This window comes from Phoca vitulina, unplaced genomic scaffold (assembly GCF_004348235.1).
Source record: "Phoca vitulina isolate PV1807 unplaced genomic scaffold, GSC_HSeal_1.0 scaffold78, whole genome shotgun sequence".
NCBI classification, from domain to species: Eukaryota; Metazoa; Chordata; class Mammalia; order Carnivora; family Phocidae; genus Phoca; species Phoca vitulina.
This window is the reverse complement of record NW_022589781.1, coordinates 1,594,441-1,618,346: the sequence shown is the minus strand read 5'-3', so window position 1 is coordinate 1,618,346 and position 23,906 is coordinate 1,594,441. Positions and strand designations below refer to the sequence as shown.

The 23,906-nt window shown below is 49.3% G+C and overlaps 1 protein-coding gene across 8 annotated transcripts in view; it reads left to right on the top strand.

Annotated features, from left to right (window-relative positions):
• The window catches only part of CNIH3 (cornichon family AMPA receptor auxiliary protein 3), a 127,746-nt gene that overhangs the window by 50,771 nt on the left and 53,069 nt on the right, over nt 1-23,906 (top strand). For 6 of the 8 annotated variants that reach the window (XR_004298071.1, XR_004298072.1, XR_004298073.1 and 3 more), the window contains one exon: nt 22,259-22,327. Coding sequence is in view for 2 of the 8 variants with exons in the window: in XM_032393954.1 (XP_032249845.1) it covers nt 22,259-22,327 (69 nt within the window). In the remaining 6 variants the exon portion in view is untranslated. Of the gene's footprint in view, nt 1-462; nt 1,619-22,258; nt 22,328-23,906 lie in introns of those variants that run through there. The other 2 variants (XR_004298069.1, XM_032393952.1) reach the window with 1 other exon arrangement.

The window sequence follows — 23,906 nt, the reverse complement described above, 5'->3', positions numbered from 1 at the left end:
GGCACCAGCGGTAACAGCCTGGCATTTGTCCTTCATAGGATCCCTCATGCTCGTTTACAAACACGAATACTTTTTAAGGGTGTGTCTTGGTTTTGTTTTTCCATTTCTCTGCAGTTTGCTTTTCTCACTGAGTTGCAGCCAGGAAGCCCCTCCAGGTTAGGCTCAGCGGTGGCTCGGACCCAAGGCTGCACACACGCCACGGCCCGATCCCGTCCTCCTCCTACTGATGGGCACTCACTGTGTTTCCAGGGTTTTGCCCGTGTTTTGCTTGGACATCTGCTTCATTTCAGTGAGCTGGATCCCTGGGGGGGGTTGCTGGGTGCAGGCTGTGCAGATTTGTATTATCAGGCTTCTTTCTTTCTTTCTTTCTTTTTTTTATTATCCATTTTTTGACAGAGACACAGCGAGAGAGGGAACCCCAGCAGGGGGAGTGGGAGAGGGAGAAGCAGGCTTCCCGCCAAGCAGGGAGCCCGATGTGGGGCTCGATCCCAGGACCCTGGGACCCAGGCGCCCCCACCAGGCTGCTTTCTAAAGGCTGCACGCGTTCACATTCTCAGCAACAGTGGGTGGGGTTCCATTCTCCCTGCCTCCCTGATAGCAGTGTACTCAGCACAATTAAATTTCTCTTTCAGTCTGATAGGTACAGAATAATATCTCGTTGTTACCTGCATTTGCATTCCTTAGCCTGTCCGCCGGTTGAGAAACTTTCATGAAATTGTTGACTCGCTGGCTCTTCTCGCCACGCAGGAGTATCGGCCTGGGAGTCTGGCCTATAATTTCTGGGTCTGGGAGGAGAGCAGGGAGCTGTCCAGTGACCTCACCCAGACCTCTCTTCCCGGTCTGCGGCCGACGGCCAGAGGCTGGGGCAGACGGTGTCCATACCGAGGCAGACCAGCAAGGCGCCTGGGTGCCTTCGGGATTCCTGGACTGGGACCGGACACAGGGTGGCGGGGAGTAGCCTGGCTCCAGTCCCTGAGGGGCTGCTGGCTGATTTGTGCACCAGCAGGTCTGCTGATTTTAGCAGGGAGGTTGGCTCCCAAGTCCCTTCCATCCAGGCCATCGGCCCTTCGCGCTCGGCTGGGCTCCAGCCAGTTGTCGGCTGTAGGAGGACGGGGGTGTGGGGGAGCTGAGCGGGCAGAGGTGGTGGGCCCAAGGCAGAAGCAGGAGGACTCCCCAGAGACTTCCTTCCTTGAGAACGGCAAAGGCCGACTGGAGAGAAGCCGAACGTTCTGGGCCGGCCCCGCTCAGTGACCCCCCACGTGGCAGTAGCCGAAACGAATGATTGACCGGGTTCCGTTTTCCTCCTAAAGCGCTACTTGGCCCATCACGTTTCAAACTGGGAGGACTTCGTCATTAAGTTGGTGGTACTCTATTAGACTCCATGTGTCTCTTCCTTAAATCCGTGGGTCTGCGTTTCTCAGATCAGTGTTGTACGTGGGGAGCAACTGGGTGTCAGGTGTTTGTACATCTTCATGGATCACTTGTACGAACTTCTTGCAGGAATGCACCTGTTGCCGGCCCTTCTGTGGACACGAAGCTGTGTGAACTCCGTGTGCCGGTGCTTCGTGTCGCATGTCAAGGTGGCCTCCGGCCGGGCCACTTATCCATTTCGAACAAAGTAAGGCAGCTGTGTTCTAGCCCCTCTTCCTTTTTTACCCTAAGCTCAGAGATTTGGAGCACCTTTTGGGTAATCTTGATGCCTGCCTCCTTGCTCTGGAGTTTGCTGTTGTTTTATTTTATTTTTATTTATCTATTTTTAAAAAAGATTTTATTTTTTATCTGACAGAGAGAGACACAGTGAGAGAGGGAACACAAGCAGGGGGAGTGGGAGAGGGAGAAGCAGGCTTCCCGCCGAGGAGGGAGCCTGATGCAGGGCTCGATTCCAGGACCCTGGGATCATGACCTGAGCCGAAGGCAGATGCTTAACGACTGAGCCACCGAGGTGCCCCACTGTTGTTTTTAAATAAAGAGCATGTTCTCTATGCTGCTGATTCATCTTCCTTCTTCTCCTCTTGGTCATAAGTGAGGTGTGGTCTTTTTTTTTTTTATTTGACAGAGACAGAGAGATAACAAGAGAGGGAACACAAGCAGGGGGAGTAGGAGAGGGAGAAGCAGGCTTCCCGCTGAGCAGGGAGCCTGATGCGGGGCTTGATCCCAGGACCCCGAGATCATGACCTGAGCCGAAGGCAGACGCTTAACGACTGAGCCACCCAGGTGTCCCGGCGTGGTCTTAATAGACGCCTCTTTCAGCCATTGTCTGAAACCTTGTTCTAAAACCAGACTCGGGCACCTGGGTGCCTCAGTCGTTAAGCATCTGCCTTCGGCTCAGGTCATGATCCCAGGGTCCTGGGATCGAGTCCCGTATCGGGCTCCCTGCTCCGTGGAAAGCCTGCTTCTCCCTCTCCCACTCCCCCTGCTTGTGCTGTCAAATAAATGAAAAAAAATCTTAAAAAAAAATAATAAAACCAAAATCAGCAGACGTCCTGCAAAGTTTAATTGTGTATATCCGGTAACTGCCCAGAGCAGGTCATTGGTCAGTTACTTAGGGGTACGCCTTATAAATACTTCAGCCTGGAGAATTCGTGGTGGGGGGTGGGCTGTGTTGTTCAAAGCCGGATATTCCACAGCAGAATGACGGGTTGGAGCAAACAAAACTCTCTGCCGAGCAGGAGAGCAACCAGTCACGAGTACTACTTGCTTCGGAAATCTCCCAGGTGAAATAATTCCGTGCTCTATGGCTGGGACCAGCCATCCGCTCACATGCTGCCATGTATCCAGAGTTTGTATGTACTCGATTGTTAGGAAAGGCAGCTGGCCTGCTCTTGAGGTCCCTTGGCTCCTCCCTCGGTTAGGGTCCTGGTAAGACAGAGGGCACATTCCCAGGGGCAATCGAGGAGAGCTTGCAGGGTCGTTGACAGAGCCGGTGTGGCCGAGGGAGGTGGCTCCCACCCCAGGTCTGAAGGGGCGAGGGGAGGGGGCAGTTACCATGGGGCTGGGGGAGTCCCTGGCTGGAGGAGCAGAGACCCCGAGCCCCGTCCAGCGGGAAGGGAACGAACGGGGACTAGGTACCCCGCTAGGACCCTGTGGTCTCCCACGGCGCCTCCCCTTGGCCTAAGGTGATGAGCAGCCAGCGGGCAGGAGGGCCAGGTGGCGCACTCTTTGGAGAGCAGGAGAGAGAAGGGCCGAGAGGCATCTGGGGGGGGCGGTAAGTGGAGACTCACCTTTGGGTGGAAGGACAGTGGACATCCAGGCAGGAGAGAGAAGCCTGGCCTTTGCTGGAGACCCCAGACTCCTCTTGCCTGCGTGCCGACCGCAGCAGCCCCTCGCGGGGAGGTAGGTTGGGGGAGATTACGGAAGCACGTAAAGCCTGCTTTCGCCATCGGTGTTTCTGCCAGGCCACACGCTTGTGCTGTTTCTCAGCCGTTGTTGAGGGAGGCTATGGTCAGAAGTCCAAGTCCTTTCTGTGCTAAGATCAGTGCAGTAAGCAGTTTTAGGTGTGTGTGTTGGGGGGCAGTTGGTTTTCTCTGACGAGCAAGCACCACTTTTTATGGACGTTGCCACGGGTTTCTCTTTCCACACTTGCTTTGGGGAAGCAGAGATCCGGATCATTGGCTCTTCGGGATCCTAGGGTCTCCGTGTGGGTAAGGGAGTGTTTCCCCCTTGCAACCTTTTCATTTTATTCGGGTTTGAATTCTTTTCTGGCCCTAATTTTTATTTTCATTGATTTTCCACTATTTTGTATAGCTCTGATAAACCACCTGAAATAATTTTTTTGTAAGGTAGAGTATCCTTACACACTCCTGAGTGTGGGTAAATCGCTAGTTAATTGGCGGGTCTGGACAGAGGCCCAGAATCTGGGACCTGCCTCGGGGGACCACCCTCCCCGACACCAGATTCCCCCGGGCTCCAACACTGGTGCAGAGAAAAGTTGCCCTTCAGCGCGCACATCCCCACCTGGGAAGACCGTGCGGGGTAGCAGGACGCCCCCGCCTTGTCTGTAGGGAGTGCTGGCTGGATGGTTGTGATGAGCCGATGAAGTATTTGTGGAAGTGTCTTGAGGAGTTTAGAAATCCTTCAGCTTTGTTCATGCATCGATTTACCAGCTGTCGCAAATGCTAGGCCAGGGATACAAAGACAGGCAAACTCATTCATTCATTCATTCATTCGTTCATTCATTCAGTAGATATGTACTGTGTGCCTGGCCCTGATCCAGGTGTGGGGGATGCAGCTGTAGAAGAAAAACTTCCTTTCCTCCCCCCTGTGGAGGCTCTCCTCCTTCTCACACACAACACTTCACTCTGGTCACCTGATGGATGGAGGTCCTCCTGCACGGCTGTGCGTCCTACAGTTTCACTCCGTTCTGCTACTGTCTACCCGGAGACAGTGCAGATCCCACAGGCTTGGTCCCGCGAGACCGCCCCGCACTTCAGATGCCAACAGCAAGTAGTAGGTAGGTCCCCGGGTGACCCACAACTTCTGCCCAATGTGGTTACCAATCGGAGGTTCCTTGAGTTTGACCAATCTGCTAGGACAGCTCACAGAACTCAGGGAAACCCTTTCTCGGTTTTTCACAGGATGTGATGAAGGATACGGATGAATAGCCAGATGAAGAGATACAGAGGGTGAGGTCTGGGGGGTCTGTCCCTGTGATGTTGGGGTGTGTCAGCCTATCAGTGTGGATGTGCTCGCCAGTCCGGAAGCTCTCTGGACCCCAAACTACTGGGATTTTATGGAGGCTTCCTCACATAGATGTGACCAACTCCTAATTCACGCCCACCCTCTCCCCTTTCCGGAGGGTGGGGGTGGGGCTGACAGTCCCAAGCCTCCAGTCATGGCTTGGGCTTCCTGGCACCCAGCCCTGGTCCAGGAGCCCACCCGCAGTTGCCTCCTTAGAACAAAGGATGCTCCTGGCGCCCTTGTACTGGGGAGAGGAGGAGGATTTCAGGAGCTCGGCATGAGGAGCGGGGGCAGAGGACAGCATCGCGTTTTCTATTTCACAGCAGAAGCAGCAGAAGCCTCCCCTCTCATGACGCACGTGTCCCAGAGACCCCAGCGGGACTCCTTGCCCGTTCCTGCGCATCCTTCACATACGTGCTCTGAGCTGGGACGAACTTTTCAGATCAAGGCTATGTTTTCGAATTAGAGTCTATAGATGGAGGCTACGAGGTTGGACGTTTGTATTTGCAGAGATTTGAAGTGGCATCTCCGTGAAGTAGAATCTGTAGGTAAGAGTCAGAGATGGCTTGGGTCTCTAGTTCCCAAAGAGACTCATACGTTGGGCCTTGATTGTCTGGGGATGCTGCAGGTGGCCTGACGTGTTAACATTCTCCGGGATGCTTGTAGAACTGGACAGAGGGGTCGCTCTCCACTGGCCCCAGCAGTGCTCCCCTCTGGTTTTGATTTAGCAGATGCAGCGCAGGGTCTGTGTCCCCTTGCGTTTTGACAACTCTGCTGGGAAATCTGAAATGCGGGCCATTCCTCTCCTGTGTTCAGAAATGCCAGTCTAACCCAGTGGGCTGATTTTGCACATCGGGAAACTGAGGCCCAAGGGGGCAAAGAGATTGCCCAACATCACATGGTCAAGAGCAAAGCCAGGACCCAAACTCAAGTTCCTGAGACACACGTGATGCCCTTTCCGCGAGTGCAGGCTCTGCGCCGTCTGCGGACGTACAGGTGGCGAGAGCTGTGAGGGGGGCTGCGGACGCGCTCTTGCCATGAGGTCATCTGTCCCACCCTGGGCCCTGCTCGGGTGACGCGTGGCCTGGGCATCCTTCTGTGGGGCCTCTTCCTGGCAGCCCAAGCTCAGGGAGTCCCCATTCATAAGGAGGGCCGCTGCCGTTCCTGTGACAGTGGCACCCTGTGCTCTGTGGGGGCAGAGTGTCCTGGGGGCCTTTTTTCTCCTCTGGTCCTTAGGGTCCTCGCCCCTAAGTGGAGCAGGCTGGATCACACACTTTTTCCAAGTTATTTTAGGGCGGCCTCCTTCCTAAAATGAGCTCCTTGACAGATGCCAAGATTCACGATGGTTTCTCACATGAGAAGAGGACCTGCTGGGGCCGTAACTCTGTCCTGCTGTTCAGCCGTGCCCCCCAGCCAGGGCCCAGCACAGCCCAGAGCCTGTAACAGTCCCGGCTACTGGGGGTTTGGGTGGTTAATTCTGCATCAGCTTGATGGGGCCATGGTGCCCAGATATGTGGTCAGCATTATGCTGAATGTTCCTGTGATGGTGTTTTTGGATGAGATTAACAAATAAGTCAGTGACTTTGAGGAACTTCCAGGGAAGATGGGGGCGTAGGAGGATCCTGGGCTCACCTTGTCCCATGGGGACACCTAGATAACACCCACGTCAGCATAAATGACCCAGAAAATGACCTGAAGACTGGCAGAACAGACTCTCCACAGCTAAATGTAGACAGGAGTCCACATTGAAGAGGGTAGGCTGGGCGGAGACACAGCTGGGAACCAAACTGGCCCGACACTGTCCGCAGGAGGGAGGGACCTGCGGGCGCAGGCATGGAAGAGGAGCAGACCCCAGCCCAGGAACCCCGGGCCCGGGGGACCTGTACCGGGAAGACAAATCCCCATTGTACTTGGCTTTGAAAACCAGAGGGGCCTAATTTTGCCAGTTCTTACAATCCGTGGGGCTTAACACCTGGAATTTTAAAAATTAGCGAGTTTGGCCCTAAGAGAAGGGTGGGGAAGCTGAGTCCCTGCCACAGAACACAAACAGCTCCTCTGAGATGAGTACAGAAGCAGCAGTTTGAAAAACACCTGGGGTACATGGGAGGGAGGTTTATTTACTAATCTCAGAATGTGTGCTGGAGGGGCAGGGGTCTTTATGAGACTTCTCCAAGAGCAAAAGAGCTGGTAGGAGTGTTTCCTTCTCCCACCCCCGGCCTAGATACAGGACACCTGTGGGAACCAGGACAGCACCAACACTGTCCACCTAGCTTGCTAACAGCAGGCCCCACCCCCACACTCATCTTCGGACCTGCCCCTTCTACCCCAGCCTCCACAGGGGTTTTCCTGGGCGGCTGCAGGTCCCCTCCCACAGTGTATTGCTGGCACCTTGTGCCTCACCCCTGCATTCTCCAGAGCACCTCCACCTCTAATACACCCCTGTAAAACCCATCCAAAGCAGTATCACAAGCCTGGCAGTGTGCGTGCAGCCCAGACAAGGCTCAGCACCACTCCAAAGTGAGTCCTGCCCCAGGGAGAGGGGAAGATAAGCACACACCCGTCTGACTGTGACCCCAGCAGTGGGCTGAGGGCAGGCAGCTGGTCTGACTGCAGGCCCCACCCACGAACAGAAGCTTCTCCGGGGACGACACAGGGACAGGGCCTGCAGTTTGGTGCTACTGCATCTCTGGCAAACGCCTGGTCTGACTCAACTCCAGCCCAAGGCAGCCCCGGAGCAGCCCACTAACACCACGGGCACCAGACTCTGCCCACAACAGGCAGGGAGCCATCGCAGACAACAGGACTGAAGGCAAACACATCCCAGCCACAATGGGAGGACACCCCTGGGGCAACACACATAGGAGACACCCCCTGAAGCACCAGGTTCTGGGGAACAGACATCGCACTGCAGGACCTCTTCTTCATAAAGCCACTACTTTCAAGTGCAGGAGATGGAGCTGACTTTCCTAACACAGAGAAACAGACAACGCAAGAGACAGAATGAGGAGACAGAGGAATATGTCCCAAATCATAGCAAGGGACTTAAGCAAAGTGGAGATAAGTAATATTCCTGATAGAGAATTTAAAGTAATGGTTGTAAAGACACACGCTAGACTTAAGAGTGGAGGACCTCAGTGAGACCCCCCAAAAAGAGATAGGAAACATAAAAAAGAACCAGTCAGAGATGAAGAACTCAATAAATGAAATTAAAAATACACTACCTGGAATAAATAGTAAGAAGAGGAAGTAGAAAAACGGATCAGCAACCTGGAGGACAGAGTAATAAAAAGTAATCAAGCTGAGCAGTGAGAGAAGAAATAATTATGCAAAATGAGAATAGACACAGGGAACTCAGCAACACCATCAAGCATAATAACCATCATATGATAGGGATCCCAGAAGGAGAAGAGAGAGAAAAGGGGGCAGAATATTTATTTGAAGAAATGATAGCTGAAAATTTCCCAAATCTGGGGAAGGAAAGAGAAATCCAGATCCAGGAGGCACAGAGAGCCCCCAACACAACCAACCCAAGGAGGTCAACACAAAGATACATAGTAGTTAAAATGGCAAAATGCAGTGATCAAGAGAGAATTTAAAAAGCAGCAAGAGAAAAGAAAGCAGTTACATACGAGGGAAACCCCATAAGGCTCTCAGCTGATTTTTCAGCAGAAACTTTGCAAGCCAGACGGGAGTAGACTGATATATATTTAAAGGGCTGAAAGGAAAAACCTGCAGCCAAGAATACTCTCTCCAGCAAGGCTCTCATTCAGAATAGAAGGAGAGATAAAGACTTTCCCAGACAAACAAAAGTTAAAGGAATTCATGACCACTAAACCAGCCCTACAAGAAACGTTAAAGGGGACTTTTTGAATGGAAAGGAAAGACCATAAGCAGAAGAACAGTAGGAAGTATAAGGCAGCGAAAATAAGTATATCTATAAAAATCAGTCAAGGGATTCACAAAATAAAAGGATGTAATGTCTGATGCCATCTACCTAAAATGTGTGGCGGGGAGAGAGGAGAAGAGTAAAGAATGAGTTCAAACATAAGCGACCATCAGCTTAATATAGACTGCTATATGTGTAAGATGTTATATACAAGCCTAATAGTAACCACAAATCAAAAACCAGTAATAGATGTGCAAAAAATAAAGAGAAAGGAATCCTAATATATGACTAAAGAAATCCAGCAAACCATGAAAGAAGAGAGCAAGAGAAGAAAGGAAGAGAAAAGGACTACAAAAACAACCAATAAAGCAAGGAGCAAAATGGCAATAGGTACATACCTATCAATAATTACTTTGAATGTAAATGGACTAAACACTCCAATCAAAAGACATAGGGTGACAGAATGGATAGAAAAAACAAGACCTATCTATATGATGCCTACAAGAGACTCTTTTCATATCTAAAGACACGTGCAGATTGAAAGTGAAGGGATGCACTTATCATGCAAATGGAAGTGAAAAGAAAGTCAGGGTAGCAATACTTATATCAGACAAAATAGACTTTAAAACAAAGACCGTAACATGAGACGAAGAAGAATATTATATAATCATAAAGGAAACAATCCAACAAGAAGACATAACAATTGTAAATATTTATGCACCCAACATCGGAGCACCCAAATACACCAAGCAGGTAATAACAAACATAAAGGAAGCAATCGATAAGAATACAATAAGAATATCCCCTATAAGAATAGGGGATTTTAACACCGCACTTATGTCAATAGATAGATCATGTAAACAGAAAATCAACAAGGAAACAGTGGCTTTGAATGACTCATTGCACCAGATGGATCTAACAGATATATTCAGAACACTCCATCCTCAAACAGCAGAATACACATTGTTTTCAAGGGCACATGGAACGTTCTCCAGAATAGATCACATATTAAGCCACAAAACAGGTCTTAACAAATTCAAAAAGATCGAAGTCATACCATGCATCTTTTCTGACCACAACTCTATGAAACTAGAAATCAACCACAAGAAAGAAATATGAAAAGAACACAAATACTTGGAGGTTAAATAACATGCTACTAAACAATGAATTGGTCAACCAAGAAATCAAAGAGGACATTTAAAAATACATGGAGACGAATGAAAAATGAAAACACAATGGTCCATAATCTTTGGGGTGCAGCAAAAGTGGTTCAAAGAGGGAAGTTTATAGCAATACAGGCACACCTCAGAGAGCAGGAAAAATCTCAAATAAACAATGTAATCTTACACCTAAAAAGAAAAAGAAGAACAAACAAAACCTCAAACCAGTAGAAGGAAGGAAATCATAAAGATTAGATCAGAAATAAACAAAATAGAAACTAAAACAAACAAACAAACAAAAAAACCCACCCCAAAAACAGAACAGATCAATGAAACCAGGAGCTGGTTCTTTGAAAAGATCAACAAAATCAATAAAAGTTAAGCCAGACTCACAAAAAAAGGACTCAAATAAACACAATAAGAAATGAAAGAAGAGAAATAACTGACACCACAGGAGTACAAAGGATTATCAGGGCATGTTATGGAAAATTACATGCCAACAAATTGGGCAACCTGGAAGAAATGGATATGTTCCTAGAAACATATAATCTCCCAAAACTGAATCAGGAAGAAATAGAAAATTTGAACAGCTGGTTACCAGCAATGAAATTGAATCATTAATCAAAAAAACTCCCAAAAAACCAAAGGACCAGGACCAGAAGCCCTCACAGGTGAATTCTACCAAACATTTAAAGAAGAATTAGTACCTATTCTTCTCAAACTAATTAAGAAAAAAATAGAAGAGGAAGGAAAGCTTCCAAATTCATTCTATGAGGCCAGCATTACCCTGATACCAAAAAGATAAAGACGCCACAAAAAAAGAGAACTACAGGCCAATATCCCTGATGAACATAGGTGCAAAAATCCTCAACAAAATATTAGCAAACCAAATCCAAAAATGTGTTAAAAAATAATTTACCATGATCAAGGGTGATTTATTCCCAGCATGCAAGGGTGGTTCAACATTAACAAGTCAATAAATGTGATACCTCATATCAATAAGAGAAAGGATAAGAACCACATGATCATTTCAATAGATGCAGAAAAAGCATTTGACAAAGTCCAACATCCATTCATGATAAAATCCCTCAACAAAGTAGGTCTAGAGGGAACATACCTCAACATAATAAACACCATCTATGAAAAACCCACAGCAAACATCATCCTTAATGGGGAAAAACTGAGAGCTTTTTTCTCAAGGTCAGGAACAGGACAAGGATGTCCGCTCTCACCACTTTTATTCAACATAGTACCGGAAGTCCTAGTCACAGCAATCAGACAAGAGGAATAAAAGGCAACCAAATTGGTAAGGAAGAGGTAAAACTTTCACTATTTACAGATGATATGGTACTATATATAGAAAACCCTAAAGACTCCACCAAAAAACTGCTAGAACTAATAAATGAATTGAATAAAGTCACAGGATACAGAATTGATATACAGAAATCTGTTGCATTTCTATACTAATAATGAAGCAGCATAAAGAAAAGTTAAGAAAATAATCCCATTTACAGTTGCACCAAAAATAATAAAATACCTAGGAATAAACCTAACCAAAGAGGTGAAAGACCTGTACTCTGAAAACTATGAAACACTGGTGAGAGAAATTAAAGAAGACACAAATGGAAAGACATTCTATGCTGAGGGGTTGGGAGTACAAATATTGTTAAAATGTCTCTATGACCCAAAGCAATCTACACATTTAATGCAATCCCTATCAAAATGCCAATAGAACTTTTCACAAAACTAGAACAAACAATCCTAAAATTTGTCTGAAACCACAAAAGACCCCAAAGAGAGAAAGCGATCTTGAAAAAGAAAAACAAAGCTGGAGGCATCATAATTACAGATTTCAAGTTATATTACAGAGCTGTAGTAATTAAAACAGTATGGTACTGGCACAAAAATAGACACATAGATCAATGGAACAGAATAGTGAGCCCAGAAATAAACTGATGATGATATGGTCAATTAACCTTTGACAAAGGAGGCAAGAATATCCATGGGGGGAAAGACAGTCTCTTCAATAAATGGCTTGGGGAAAACTGAACAGCGACATGCAAAAGAATAAAACTGGACCAGTTTCTCATACCATATAAAAGATAAACTCAAATTGCATTAAAGACAAATGTGAGACCTGGGACCATAAAAATCCTGGAAGAGACCACAGGCAGTAATGTCTCTGACCTCGGCCACAGCAACATTTTTCTAGATATGTCTCCTGAGGCAAGGGAAACAAAAGCAAAAATAAACTACTGGGACTTCATCAAAATAAAACGCTTCCACACAGTGAAGGAAACCATCAACAAAACTAAAAGGAACCCATGGAATGGGAGAAGATATTTGCAAATGACATATCCGATAAAGGGTTAGTATCCAAAATATATAAAGAACTTTTACAACTTAACACCCAAAAAACAATCCAATTAAAAATGGGCAGAAGACATAAACAGACATTTTTTGCAAAGAAGACATCCAGATGGCCAACAGACACATGAGAAGATGCTCAACATCACTGATAATCAGGGAAACACAAATCAAAACCACAATGAGATATCACCTCACACCTGTCAGAATGGCTAAAATCAACAACACAAGAAAAACTAGGTGTTGGTGAGGATGTGGAGAAAGGGGAACTCTCATGCACTGTTGGTGGGAATGCAAACTGGTGCAGACACCCTGGAAAACAGTATGGACATACCTCAAAAAATTAAAATTAGAGCTACCATATGATCAGTAATTCCACTACTGGTTATTTACCCAAAGAATATGAAAACACTAACTGGAAAACATACAGGCACCCTGATGTTTAAAGCAGCGTTATCTACAATAACCAAGATACGGAAGCAGCCCAAGTGTCCATTGACAGATGAATGGGTAAAGAAGATGTGGTATATATACGATGGAATATTATTTGGCCATAAAAAAGAATGAATTGTTGCCATTTGCAACAACATGGATGGAGATACAGAGTATAATGCTAAGTGAAATAAGTCAGTCGGAGAAGGACAATTACCATATGATCTCACTTCTATGTGGAATTTAAGAAACAAAAGAAACAAAGAGACAAACCAAGAAACAGACTCCTAACTCTAGAGAATAAACTGGTGGTCACCAGAGGGGAGGTGGGGGAGATGGGTGAAACAGGGTGAAGGGGATGAAGACCACACTTCTCACGATGAGCACTGAGTAATGTAGAGAATTGTTGAATCACTCTATTGTTCACCTGAAACTAATATAACACTATGTTAACTATGCTGGGTTTAAAAAAATAACTAAAAAATAAAATAAATATAAGTCAGTGACTTTGAGTAAAAGCAGATTGTCCTCCATAATGTGGGTGGGCCTCATCTAATCAGCTGACAGCCTGAATAGAGCAAAAGACTGACCTCCCCTGAGCAAGAGGGAATTCTGCAGCAGGTGGCCTTTGGACTGGACCTGCAGCATCAGCTTTCCTGTGTCCAGGCTGCCGGCCTGCCGTGCAGATCTTGGACTTAACCAGCCTTCGTAACTGCATGAGCCAATTCTCACGGAAACACTGACTGATATGGAGGTGAGATGGGGTGAGGTTAGGGCAAGACCCCCTGTGCCTGTCTGAAATAGTTTTCTTTTCTAAGCTCTTTGCCAGGTAGGGTTAAGCAATTTATTTGATGGGGAGTCCTTAGCAGGCAGGGCGGTGGGTGCTAAGCCCACTGTGTCATGCCCAGTGCGGCACCCCATCCTAAGGGTACTTTAATAAACTGTTCTCACTCCCCCATAGGAAGAGCGGTGGGTCGGTGTGGCCCAATGCAAAAAGCACAAGGAAGAGAAATGGAGAAATTGAGTGCAGGTTTCAGCCCTCCCCCTTCTGCTGGGTGGTCTTGGGCGTTCCAACGACTTGTCATTCTCCTTGATTCTTCATTGGGAAAGTGAACGGCACACCTATTGGTGATGTTACATAAAATGAACATAAAATTAAAGTACATGAACATATGTAGGGAAGTTTAAAGCACCCAGGACTTCTGGGCATTGTGTTTTCTAGAAAAGGAGGTGGGCAGTGGATCGGGTGCCAGAGACTCGGCATCTTTTCACATGCCGTGTGGTGACAGGAGCTGAGCCAGGACCGAGGAAGCGGCTGGTATCCACGAGTGTGGAGCCAAAGCTTCTTTCTTCCTAGGGGCTGGGAAGTGGCGTAGCAAACCATTGCCTGGAACAGCTTAGGAGGGGTGAACGGGGACGCTCGGACTCACAGCTGTACTAGCATCAGGCATAGAACCAGGACTAGACATTCAAGCCACGTCTGTGTGTCCCAAGCAGTCAAGTCGTCCCCGTCCATCACCCCTCTCCCGTCCCGCAGAGCTCCTGACCCTCAGAAAGGGCGCCAAGCCTTGGGCTGAGGTTTGTAGGAATTGCTGTGGTTGGGACAAGACGTGGCGAGGACATAAAAACCCGACTTTTGGGGCGCCTGGGGGGCTCAGTCGGTTAAGCGTCTGACTCTTGATCTCAGGTCAGGTCTTGATCTGGGGGGTCTTGAGTTCAAGCCACGTATTGGGCTCCAGCGTGGAAACTACTTAAAAAAAACCATACACCTGACTTATTTCTAAATCACGAGTGCATTCTGAGCATGGCTTGGGGTGTGTATAGAAGCCCGCCTCCTGGGGAGGCATTTATTTTGGGTCGGCAATGCTTCTTTCACATTCACTGTTGCCACCAAAGCCATTTCTTCCCTATGACGTCACAGCAGAACTTTCAGACGTTTTGCAAATGGAGTGTCTTCACAGGCTCCCACTGCCTCGGTGGCTTAAAACCACGGGTGTTTACCCCCACCCGGTTCTGGAGGCCGGAAGTCCAGAGTCAAGGTGACGGCGCGATGCTGCCCTCTCCGGAGGGCGAGGGAAGAGCCCCCCTGCGTCTTCCTGGCTGGTGGTGGCCCCCGACGATCCGTGCGGCTCCTTGGTTTGCAGCTGCAACACTGCAGTGCCGTGTCCTTTTCTCTTACAGGGTCAAACTGATGTATTTGCAGAGACCCTACTTCCAAATAAGGTCAGGTCTGAGGTTGCAGGAGGACAAGACTTTGGGGGACATTGTTCAGCTCACAACAAGGAGAAGTCAAGAGAGGAGCTTGGCCCAGGTGGCCTTACTGTCTGTAGGGGTCTGAGTGCAGACCCTGCAGCCGGATGGGTCGGCAGGCAGAAATTCTGGGGGCCCCGGCCACGTGCCCTCTTCCTGTGGTGTGCTTTCCCCAACGTTCTGTTGGTCTCTGCGGGGGGCGGGGGGGTGCAGCCAAATTCATCTCTGGCTTCCTGAGTTCGACGAGCCAGGATGTATGATCTTTTCTCATACTGCCTCTGAGCACTGACTTTTTCACTGGGTCTGAAAATCTCCCCCGTGGGCACGGTTGGCACTGGGTTCGCACGCCCTGGCCTGTCACCCATGGCCTCTTGGTCTCGTCCAGGCAGCTCCCTTGGTCAGGTGGAGAGGCCGCAAGCTGCAGACATGCTCAGTTCCACACGCCACCCAGAGGCCACGGCACCCGGGGACTGGGGGGCTGCTCGATGCCTTGCCATGGGGGCCTACCTTGTGGGGCGTGGCCACAGAAGGCCCGCACGGTGGGATTCCTGGCCCATCCCTGCTCTCGACCTCAGCTCCCACTGTCTCTCCATCAGCGGGCTGTGTCCGCTGTGACCTTCTGCGTCTCCCGCTGCAGACCTTGATTCCCCTCTCGGGGCCTCCAGCCTCACTTCCTTCTGGAACTTTCCATGTCTGGCTCCTGCTTATGCAGATCCCTCAGGTGACGCGGCCCCTCCCCAGAGTCCTCCTTGATGCCCCTCAATCCTGTTTCTTCCTCACCCCAGTCCCCCATCCCCGTGATAAGCTCTGTGATGACAGGACGCTGTCTTGCTCAGTGCTGCGCTCCGAGGCGAAGAACAGGGCCGGGCACGATCAGTAAGTCAGCACTTTGTTTTCACCCTGTCGACCACGGAGAAACAGCACACCGTGCTGGATGGAGCACAGCTGATTCCGGAGTCCAGGACGGGGTCCGGTGGGGGTTGCTGCTCACTCACCGGCCCAGGCGCGCGGGGGGCACTCCATCCAGCGCGCCCAGTGCGTGAGCAGATCGAGCACTGCAGTAAGATAAGGTGACACAGACCCGCGATCACAAGGGCTCACCCAGTTGAGAGCTTTCGGAAGCCAGACGGCACTGTGGAGTGGAGGCACCAGAGAAAAGAGGCTTCTCCTCGTGCTAAGCTCCCAGTGGGGCAGCCCTGGGGACTCATTAGCTACTGCAGGTTGAGATTTCAGCCGTTTCTTACTCTTCCAGGAAGGCGTTGCTGCAGTACAGCATGGTTATTTTTTAGCAAAATAACTGTTTTAGACAAGCACGGTAATTTTTAATCCCCTGATTATCCCTCCTCTGGGCTGCGGAGGAAGGCTCCTTGAGATACCTCCTGGAGTATTTCTAGGTTTCCCGCCTCTTGAGGTGGGTCCCGGCTGCTCCCCGCCCGACACTTGGGGCTGATGTTGCCGCGGGGAGGGGGCACCTCTAGCCCGGGTGAGGCCCCTCACGGGGGCTCCGGTGGCCCGGGCGTCGTTGCTCCGTGACCCCGTGGAGGTCGGGGCTGGGAAACAGTTGGAGAGTTTGGGGCAGTACCTCTGCGCTGAGTTGGCCTAAGCCTAGTGTCAGCACGGACAGGGCTCAGCGTTCACAGAAATAACCTCACACGCGTGCTTTCTCTGCTCGTGGCCCGCTTCCTTCCTGACTTCTCACACACTCCCCTGGCCTTTCTCGGCCTCTCCTGAGCCTCCAGCTCGGCACACGTCTGGGTCCTGGCACCTGACCTCCTATCTCCTTCCTGTGCAGCGTCTCTGGCAAACCCCCCGTTTCCACCCCGGGCCTCGCTTCTGCCCTGTCCGCCCGGCCCAGCCCAGTGAGGCCCTGGGCAGCCTGGGTCTCCAGAGTCCCTGGTCCACAGCCGGTGGGAGAACCGCGCTTCTAGTTTTGTCACTGCTGATCTGCGCCTGCCCTTTCTAGCTTTTGTCTGTGCTCGTAGGAACCTCCGTCTCAAGAGTTTGGTGAGAAAACAAGGAGAGAAGATGGCGTATGAGAGAAAGTGAAACAGCAGGGTGGGGGGACCCTGACTTCAAGTTCAGCCTGTATACTTGACAATTTTGATGAAATGGGCTAATTCCTGCAAACTGTCAGCTCAAGATGACCGGAATAGTCCTACATCTATTAAGGAAATTGAAGCTGTAGCTTAAACCTTCCCATAAAGGGGGGTGTCCAGGTGGCTCAGTTGGTTAAGCATCTGACTCTTGATGCTCAGGTCATGATCTCAGGGTTGTGAGATCGAGCCCTGCATCAGCTCCATGCTCAGTGGGGAGTGGGCTTGAGACTCTCTCTCCCTCTCCCTCTGCCCCTCTCCCATCTTGTGCACACAGTCTCTCTCTACATAAATCTTTAAAAAAACAAACTTTCCCGTAAATAAAATGCTATTTAGAAAAAAACAGAAAAATCTGTGTAGCCTTAGGAGTTCTTAGATCCAATGCCAGAAGTTTGATCAATAAAAGAGAAAAAGATAAATTGGACAAACTGAGAAGTGTTAGGAGGACAACATTTGCTCTGAGAAGCACACTGTTAAGAATGCAAAGACAAGCCACACACAGACGAAAATATTGCCAAATCACATATCTGACAAAGGACTTGCATCCAGAACATATAAAGAGCTCTCAAAAATCATCAATAAGAAAACAAACAGCTTTGAAAAAAAGATGGGCAAATGATCTGAACACACGCTTCACCAAAGAAGGTATACAGATGGCTATTAAGCTCATGAAAAGATGCTCAACATCTCCAATTAGTCATTGAAGAAATGCAAATTAAAACTATAATGAGACACCTTTACGCACTTGTGGAAGTGGCTAAAATAGAAGAAATCCAAACTGACACAGGGTTGGCAAGGATGCCAAGCTTCTCACTCATTGCTGGGGGCAGTGTGTGCAAGATGGTACAGCCTCTGTGGAAAGCAGTTTCTCAGTTCCTGATGAAGTTAAACATACAGCTACCACACGAACCAGCGATCCCCCTCCTATTGACCCAAGAGAACTGAAAACATGCGTTTAGGTGAAAACGGGTATGCAAATGTTTATAGCAGCTTTATGCATAACTGTTGAAAACTGGAAACAAGCCCGCATGTTCTTTAGCAGGTGAACGGATGACGACGTGCGCTCCACCCGTGCAGTGGAGTACTACTCAGTAGTAAAAAGGGAACACACTATGAATGCAAGAGCAACAACTCTGCTGAGTTTACCGCATTCTGTCAACTGGAAGTAGCCAGTCTGACAAGCTGACATGCTGCATGTTCCATTTGAATGACTTTCTGCAAAAGACAAAGTGATAGGGATGGAGAAGAGACTCCTGGTTGCTGGACTGGGTGGGGGTGACTCCAAAGGGGCAACAGGAGGGAATTTTGGGGGGTTTTAGAACTGTTCTGTGTTTTGATTGTGGTGTTTACATGGCTGTATGCATTTGTCAAGAGTTGTAGAAACTTTAAACAGAGAGAGTGCATTTTATTGTATGTAAATTTAAAAATAAATGTAAAAACATGAAGAGGCTTTGAAGGACCAGCAGTTAAAGCTCACTTAGTGCTGTCAGGTGGGGGTCCCGTGGTGGAGCCGAACCCCAGAGGCTCGCGGAAGCTGGGCTGTGCCTCCTGCTGAATTCACCTGGCCATCCTTGGTCGTGGCGTCATCACGATGTTTGTCATGCTCACAGTCTGTCCCTGACGCTGACGGCTTCGCTGCCGGCAGAAGTCTGCAGCACGCACAGGACCACCCCCGCTGCATGGCCTGTGTCTCCCAGGCTTGGACACTGGTCAGGAGTCAAGGGCTGGGAGACCATGAATGAGTGCTAAGAAGAGGGTGACCTAACCCTCACCTCTTCTGGAAGCTCCCTTCCCCTTCCCTTCTTTTTTAAAGATTTTATTTATTTACTTATAGAGAGAAAGTGAGTGGGGTGGGGAGGGGAAGAGGGAGAGGGAGAATCTCGTGCAGACTCTGCACTGAGCTTGGAGCCCGACGCTGGGCTCGATTTCACGACCCTGAGATCATGACCTGAGCTGAAATCAAGAGTCGGATGCTTAACTGACTGAACCACCCAGGCGCCCCTGGAAGCTTGCTTTCATTCCACGGACACAGTTGCTCATTCCGGATGTCCTTGGGATCCTACTTCCTCCCCTCCGTGTGTCTTGGGAGGCAGAGCATCGTAATGCTAACTGCATGGATTTCAGTGTCAGAGAGTCCTTGGTTTGCATCCCGGGGCCAGAGCAGTGATCTTGGGCAAGGACTTTAACTACTTTTGGTTTCAGCTTCTCTAAGATGGGGACAATAATAGTAGCTACTTCACGGGGTGGCCGAGGATTACACAACTAAAACATGCACTTGAAGCCCAGTGCCCCGCGTGGCGAGCATATAATAAACAAACAAGGTGTCAGGTGAGCGGATGCACAGATTCGTGAGTGCTTCCGGCGGGCGGGGATGCTGAAGCCTCTGTTGTCCTTGTGCACAGTGCAGCACCAGCCCGAGAAAGCACCTGCCAAGTACCTTCTGTCTCACGGAGCTCTGGGGCCGAAGTCACACTCAGGGCTCACTCCTTTCTTCACACCTTCCTCCAGGCCAGGCCCTGGCTCTCAGACGTGCTCAGCAGCTCTGAATCCCCAGGGTTCCCCCCTGCCCCCGGCGCTTCACGCACCTTCACTCCAGACTCCCCTCCCAGCCCCGCACGGGTCAGGATGGGATGAGACCTGGACAGTCACAGCTGCAGCCCGGGGGCCGACTCCTTTCCTCCTGCGCTCCCCGCTCCTGGGGCTTGTATGTGGTGCACCAACAGGTGTGGGGTTCTAAAGCTATCCAGGGACTGACTTTCAGTTCCTGGATCAAAATATGGTGCACTGTCTGTATAATTGCATAAATAACAGGCTGAAGGATTACTGATGCCAGCCTTATGGGAGCAAGGAAGGGTGAACCTCGGGCTCCATCCTGCCTGGGCTCTGCTCGGTTTGCATCTGTGTCAGGGTAAACGTGGATGTGCATATTGAGGACATTATGTTCGTTAGGATTTGTGGTTGGGAGATAGATCATATCTCAGCTGACTGGACTGATGGACCAAACCAAAGAGGGAGGAATTAAAAGGGATAAAAGTCAGTTCTGGCTCTTAGGCCTTCAAATCCAACAACGTGCAAACATAATGACGTGGACTGAGTTTAATGAGCACATGAGAAAGATCTGGGGCTTTTAGGCAATGCAAGGTCAGTAAAAAGACAGGGATGTGATGCAGAAACAAAAAAGCTAATGCTATCAGGTTGCATTAACAGAGACATAGGTAACAGAACAGAGGAGGTGATACATTTACTCTCTGTGCTAAGCTGAGCTCATCTTGAATATGGTGTTTACTTTTGACAGTCACATTTTAGTATAGACATTTACAACCTGTAACGTCAGCAGAGGGCAACCAGGATAAGTGTCGGCTTATATAAAGGGTGGAGAGAGCCTGAAGAACAAAGATTTGCTGGGTTCAGGATAGCCGATGCTACTTAAGGGGGTTCCTTGTGGAAGAGTGATTTGACCTATCCTATATGCCTCCAAAGCAGTGATATATAATAGAACTTCCTGTGATGATGGAAATATTTTATGTCTGTGCCATTTAATAGCTACCAGACAGATGTGGTTTTTGAGCAAATAAAATGGGGGAACTGATTTTTTAATTTAACTCATTACAATTAAAATTTAAATGGCTTTCTGTGTATATCTCATTGGATGGTGAAGCTTTAGAGGGAAAATAAAAGAGTAGACCAGGGGTTGGCAAATTTTTTCTGTAAAGGGTAAGACAGTAATTATTTTGGGCTTTGCTGGGCATATGACTTCTGTTGTAGCAACTGGGCTCCCTCATTGTAGCGTGAAAGTATACATGGCGTAGGAAAGAATGAATGCATCTGTGTTCTAATAAAACTTTATTTACGGCAACTGAAATTTTAATATAATCTTTACATGTCACAAAATATTCTTCTTTTGATTTTTTTTCAACTACTTTAAAGGCGTAGAAACCATGCTTAGCTCCTAGGTTGTACAAAAATGGGTGTCAGGCTGGATTTGGCTTTGTAGTTTGCTGACTCTGGATTAGGATGTGGGTGGGAGCCTCAGGGAGTCATATGTAAGTTCAAGAATGGGAGACAGTATTAATTAGAGGTAGCCGGGCACGGCCTGAGCACCCTCAGTGAGAGGTGAGTTCTTGTCACTAACAGTTCAAGTACAGGCCGGGTAGTTAACTATCTGGCAAGGGATGAGGCAGAAATGTGTCTACTTAATACAGGTTATACTAGAATTTCCCCTGAATTCTGTAGGAGTTTTGAAATCAGGATGACATGTGACTGCTTTAAAATTATACCTGCTTTGTGCAGGGAAGGGGATTATTTGCCCCACTGGGTACTTCGTCTGAGCCCCGTGTTGCTGGGACGGGGACACCTGTGGGTGGCCTCTAGCCTCGTTGCCACCGTGGTTCTGCCAAGCATTCCGGGCCCCTGGGATGTGCCTTCATGGGGGAGCTGCCTATGCCCATCTATGTGCAGCCCAAGAGAGATGCTGCTGAGAGTGCCTCGGGCCTCCACGCCAGTGCCGTCTGGCGAGCTGTGAGTCTCTGTCCAGAATGAAGTTGAGGACCCACGTCCAGCGGTCGTCTGTGAAGACGGGACTGCTCAGGAGCTGATTGTCCAGCCTGTGGACCGCTGGAGGTCGCGTCCTCTCCGTTACCGTTGGCCCTGCTCTCTTGCCTTTCTCTTCTCCTCTGTCCTGCCTTCTGTCCGTCTCACTTCCGATCAGCATCTCTGCTAAAATAAACACAGAGAATAAACGGCTTCTTCCTACAAGGAGAGAGGTGGAAAGCGCTGGCTTGAAGTTGGAATTTCTTGTGCTTTTATCTATACCTCCACCTGCCGCCACTGTAATGGAGTTTTCTCCATGTCTTTGCAAAGCACAGGAAGCCTATGAAGCTTGACTTGGGGGCTTTCCAACAATTGAGATAAATACCCTTGGCATGCAACATTGTGTAAATTTGATACACGAATGTTGCAGAACTGTTCCCATTGTAGGACTGGCTACCCCTCTGTTCCAACATATAGTTATCACTTCTTCCAGTGACTGGATTGGTTAAGAGCTGGTCTCTTGGCCAGTTTAATGTTTAGAGTACAGTTTTGTTGTCTGTATGCACTAGACTGTGCATTAGGTCTGCAGGACTTACTTGTCTACTCGTGGCAGGTGCGTGCCCTTAAACAGTATCTTGCCCTTTCCCTATGTGGGGGAGTTTTAAGGGTACACAGAAGACAGAGGAGTTCGATCAGCCCCAAGTGTCCATCACCAGCTTTGACGGCAACCACCTCCTGGCCGGTCTTAGATCACTGATACCTTCTTCCTGCCTCCTGTATTATTTTGAAGCAAATCTATAGGAAGACGCGGGGCACTGACTCACCTTTGCACTAACATCTCGATTCTGCGCATTCTGTTTCAGATCATTGCCTTCGATGAGTTAAGGACGGATTTTAAGAGCCCCATAGACCAGTGTAACCCTGTTCATGCGGTAAGTAGCGGGTGCAGGCGGGGGCGGGGGGTGTCAGGGCGGGTTACTGGGGCCTGTGGAGGAGGGACGTTCCTATGGGGGGGTGGGTAAAGTGCCTCCACTCCTGGCTCAGGGCCGTCGAGGACCCCTCTCATTCCTGAGGTCCTCCCGTCGTACCTTGCAAGTCAAATAGGACGATTCCAGGAGGCCAGGTGGGAAAGGTCTGCTGTGCTTTGGCGGACGAGTCTTCAAGGCCTCGTGCCGGCGTTTCTGGTTATTCATCCTTGAATAAGGAGAGAGGCTCCATGTTGGCCAACATGCTGGCAGGGCATGGGAGCCTCCTTAGTGGCTGTTTGTGCGCTGCGCTTGGCCAGGTCTCTCAGAGGGAGACACCAGAGTGGGTGGAGGTACAGAGCCCCTGGGCCCGCGTCCACCGCCCAGGGGGACACTCATCTCTAGAGGCTCTGTGGGCCTGAGGTCAGCTCGCCTCCCACTGGGGAATCTGATGCAGTCTGGTCCTCAGATCCAGGCTTGGCACGTGCGATCTGACCGTCCCGTCCGGCTGCAGTTCCCTCATGCCCGGGAGTGGGCGTGACAAGCGGCTTGTGCAGGGAGAGGAGGAGGACCCTACTTCCAATGAATGGGGTGGGTGCAGCCCACTTGCCAGGGCCGGACACCAACCACGCGGGTGGACAGAGCCTTGTCCACACTCATTCGAGACCAGCACTGCTGGACACACACGGTTCTTTCAGGTGTGTCTCTCAGCCTGCACTCACGGGGTCCGCGTGTGGTTGAAGTTCCTTCCAGGCCCCGGGTTCCAGCGCCAAGCCAAGTTTTTGTTTGAATAGCTCTGTGGGTATTTTCAGTTAGAGGTTGTAGACCGGACAGCAGGATTTACTAGTGTGAATCCATCTTAACCTGGAAGCCTTATGGTGTCACTCTAGCGACACGGACAAAGAGGTCTGTTCTCCTTGAAGAAAGATGTGCTCTCGGGAGGAGCCAGAAGACCAGGGAACTAGGCTTCAGTGTCCCCTCTGTAAAGCACAGGGCTTTTATTGGAGTCGTACGTTTTGGTGAGTTTTTACTGCACACTAGGAACTTTACACGTATAACCTATAGTCTCACAACTCTGCCCAAATGGCATCATTTACCGCATGTGCAGACTCGTACGCAAGGGCCCACAGCCCCTGGAGGTCTGCCTGTCCCCAGAGCCCGTGTTCTTACCACCTAGCTACTCCATGGTGTCTCTTTCAGAGATTGGATTTTCTAATGCCCGATTTTATCATCCCTTTGGCATCAGATTCTTTGGTTCTGTGAAATAGAGCCAAACCCTTTTCAAAGTCAAGGATGTGAAGCAGAAATTTGTGGCAAGTTGCAAGAGTCCCTAAGATGCACTTGGAAACTTCTTAGGCTTTGTACTTGCATTAAAGTCCATTTTTATTTCCATCTGCTGGCCTCCCCCCACCACCTGTGGTAACTTGGCCCCACCAGGCCTGAAGGGCTACCCCCCAGTCTCATTTCTTTCTGGATGTTTTCTGTTTGGCACCAGGGTTACACACCTGGCCCGTTGGAGCTCTAGTCCGAGAGGGAGGCCGCTATC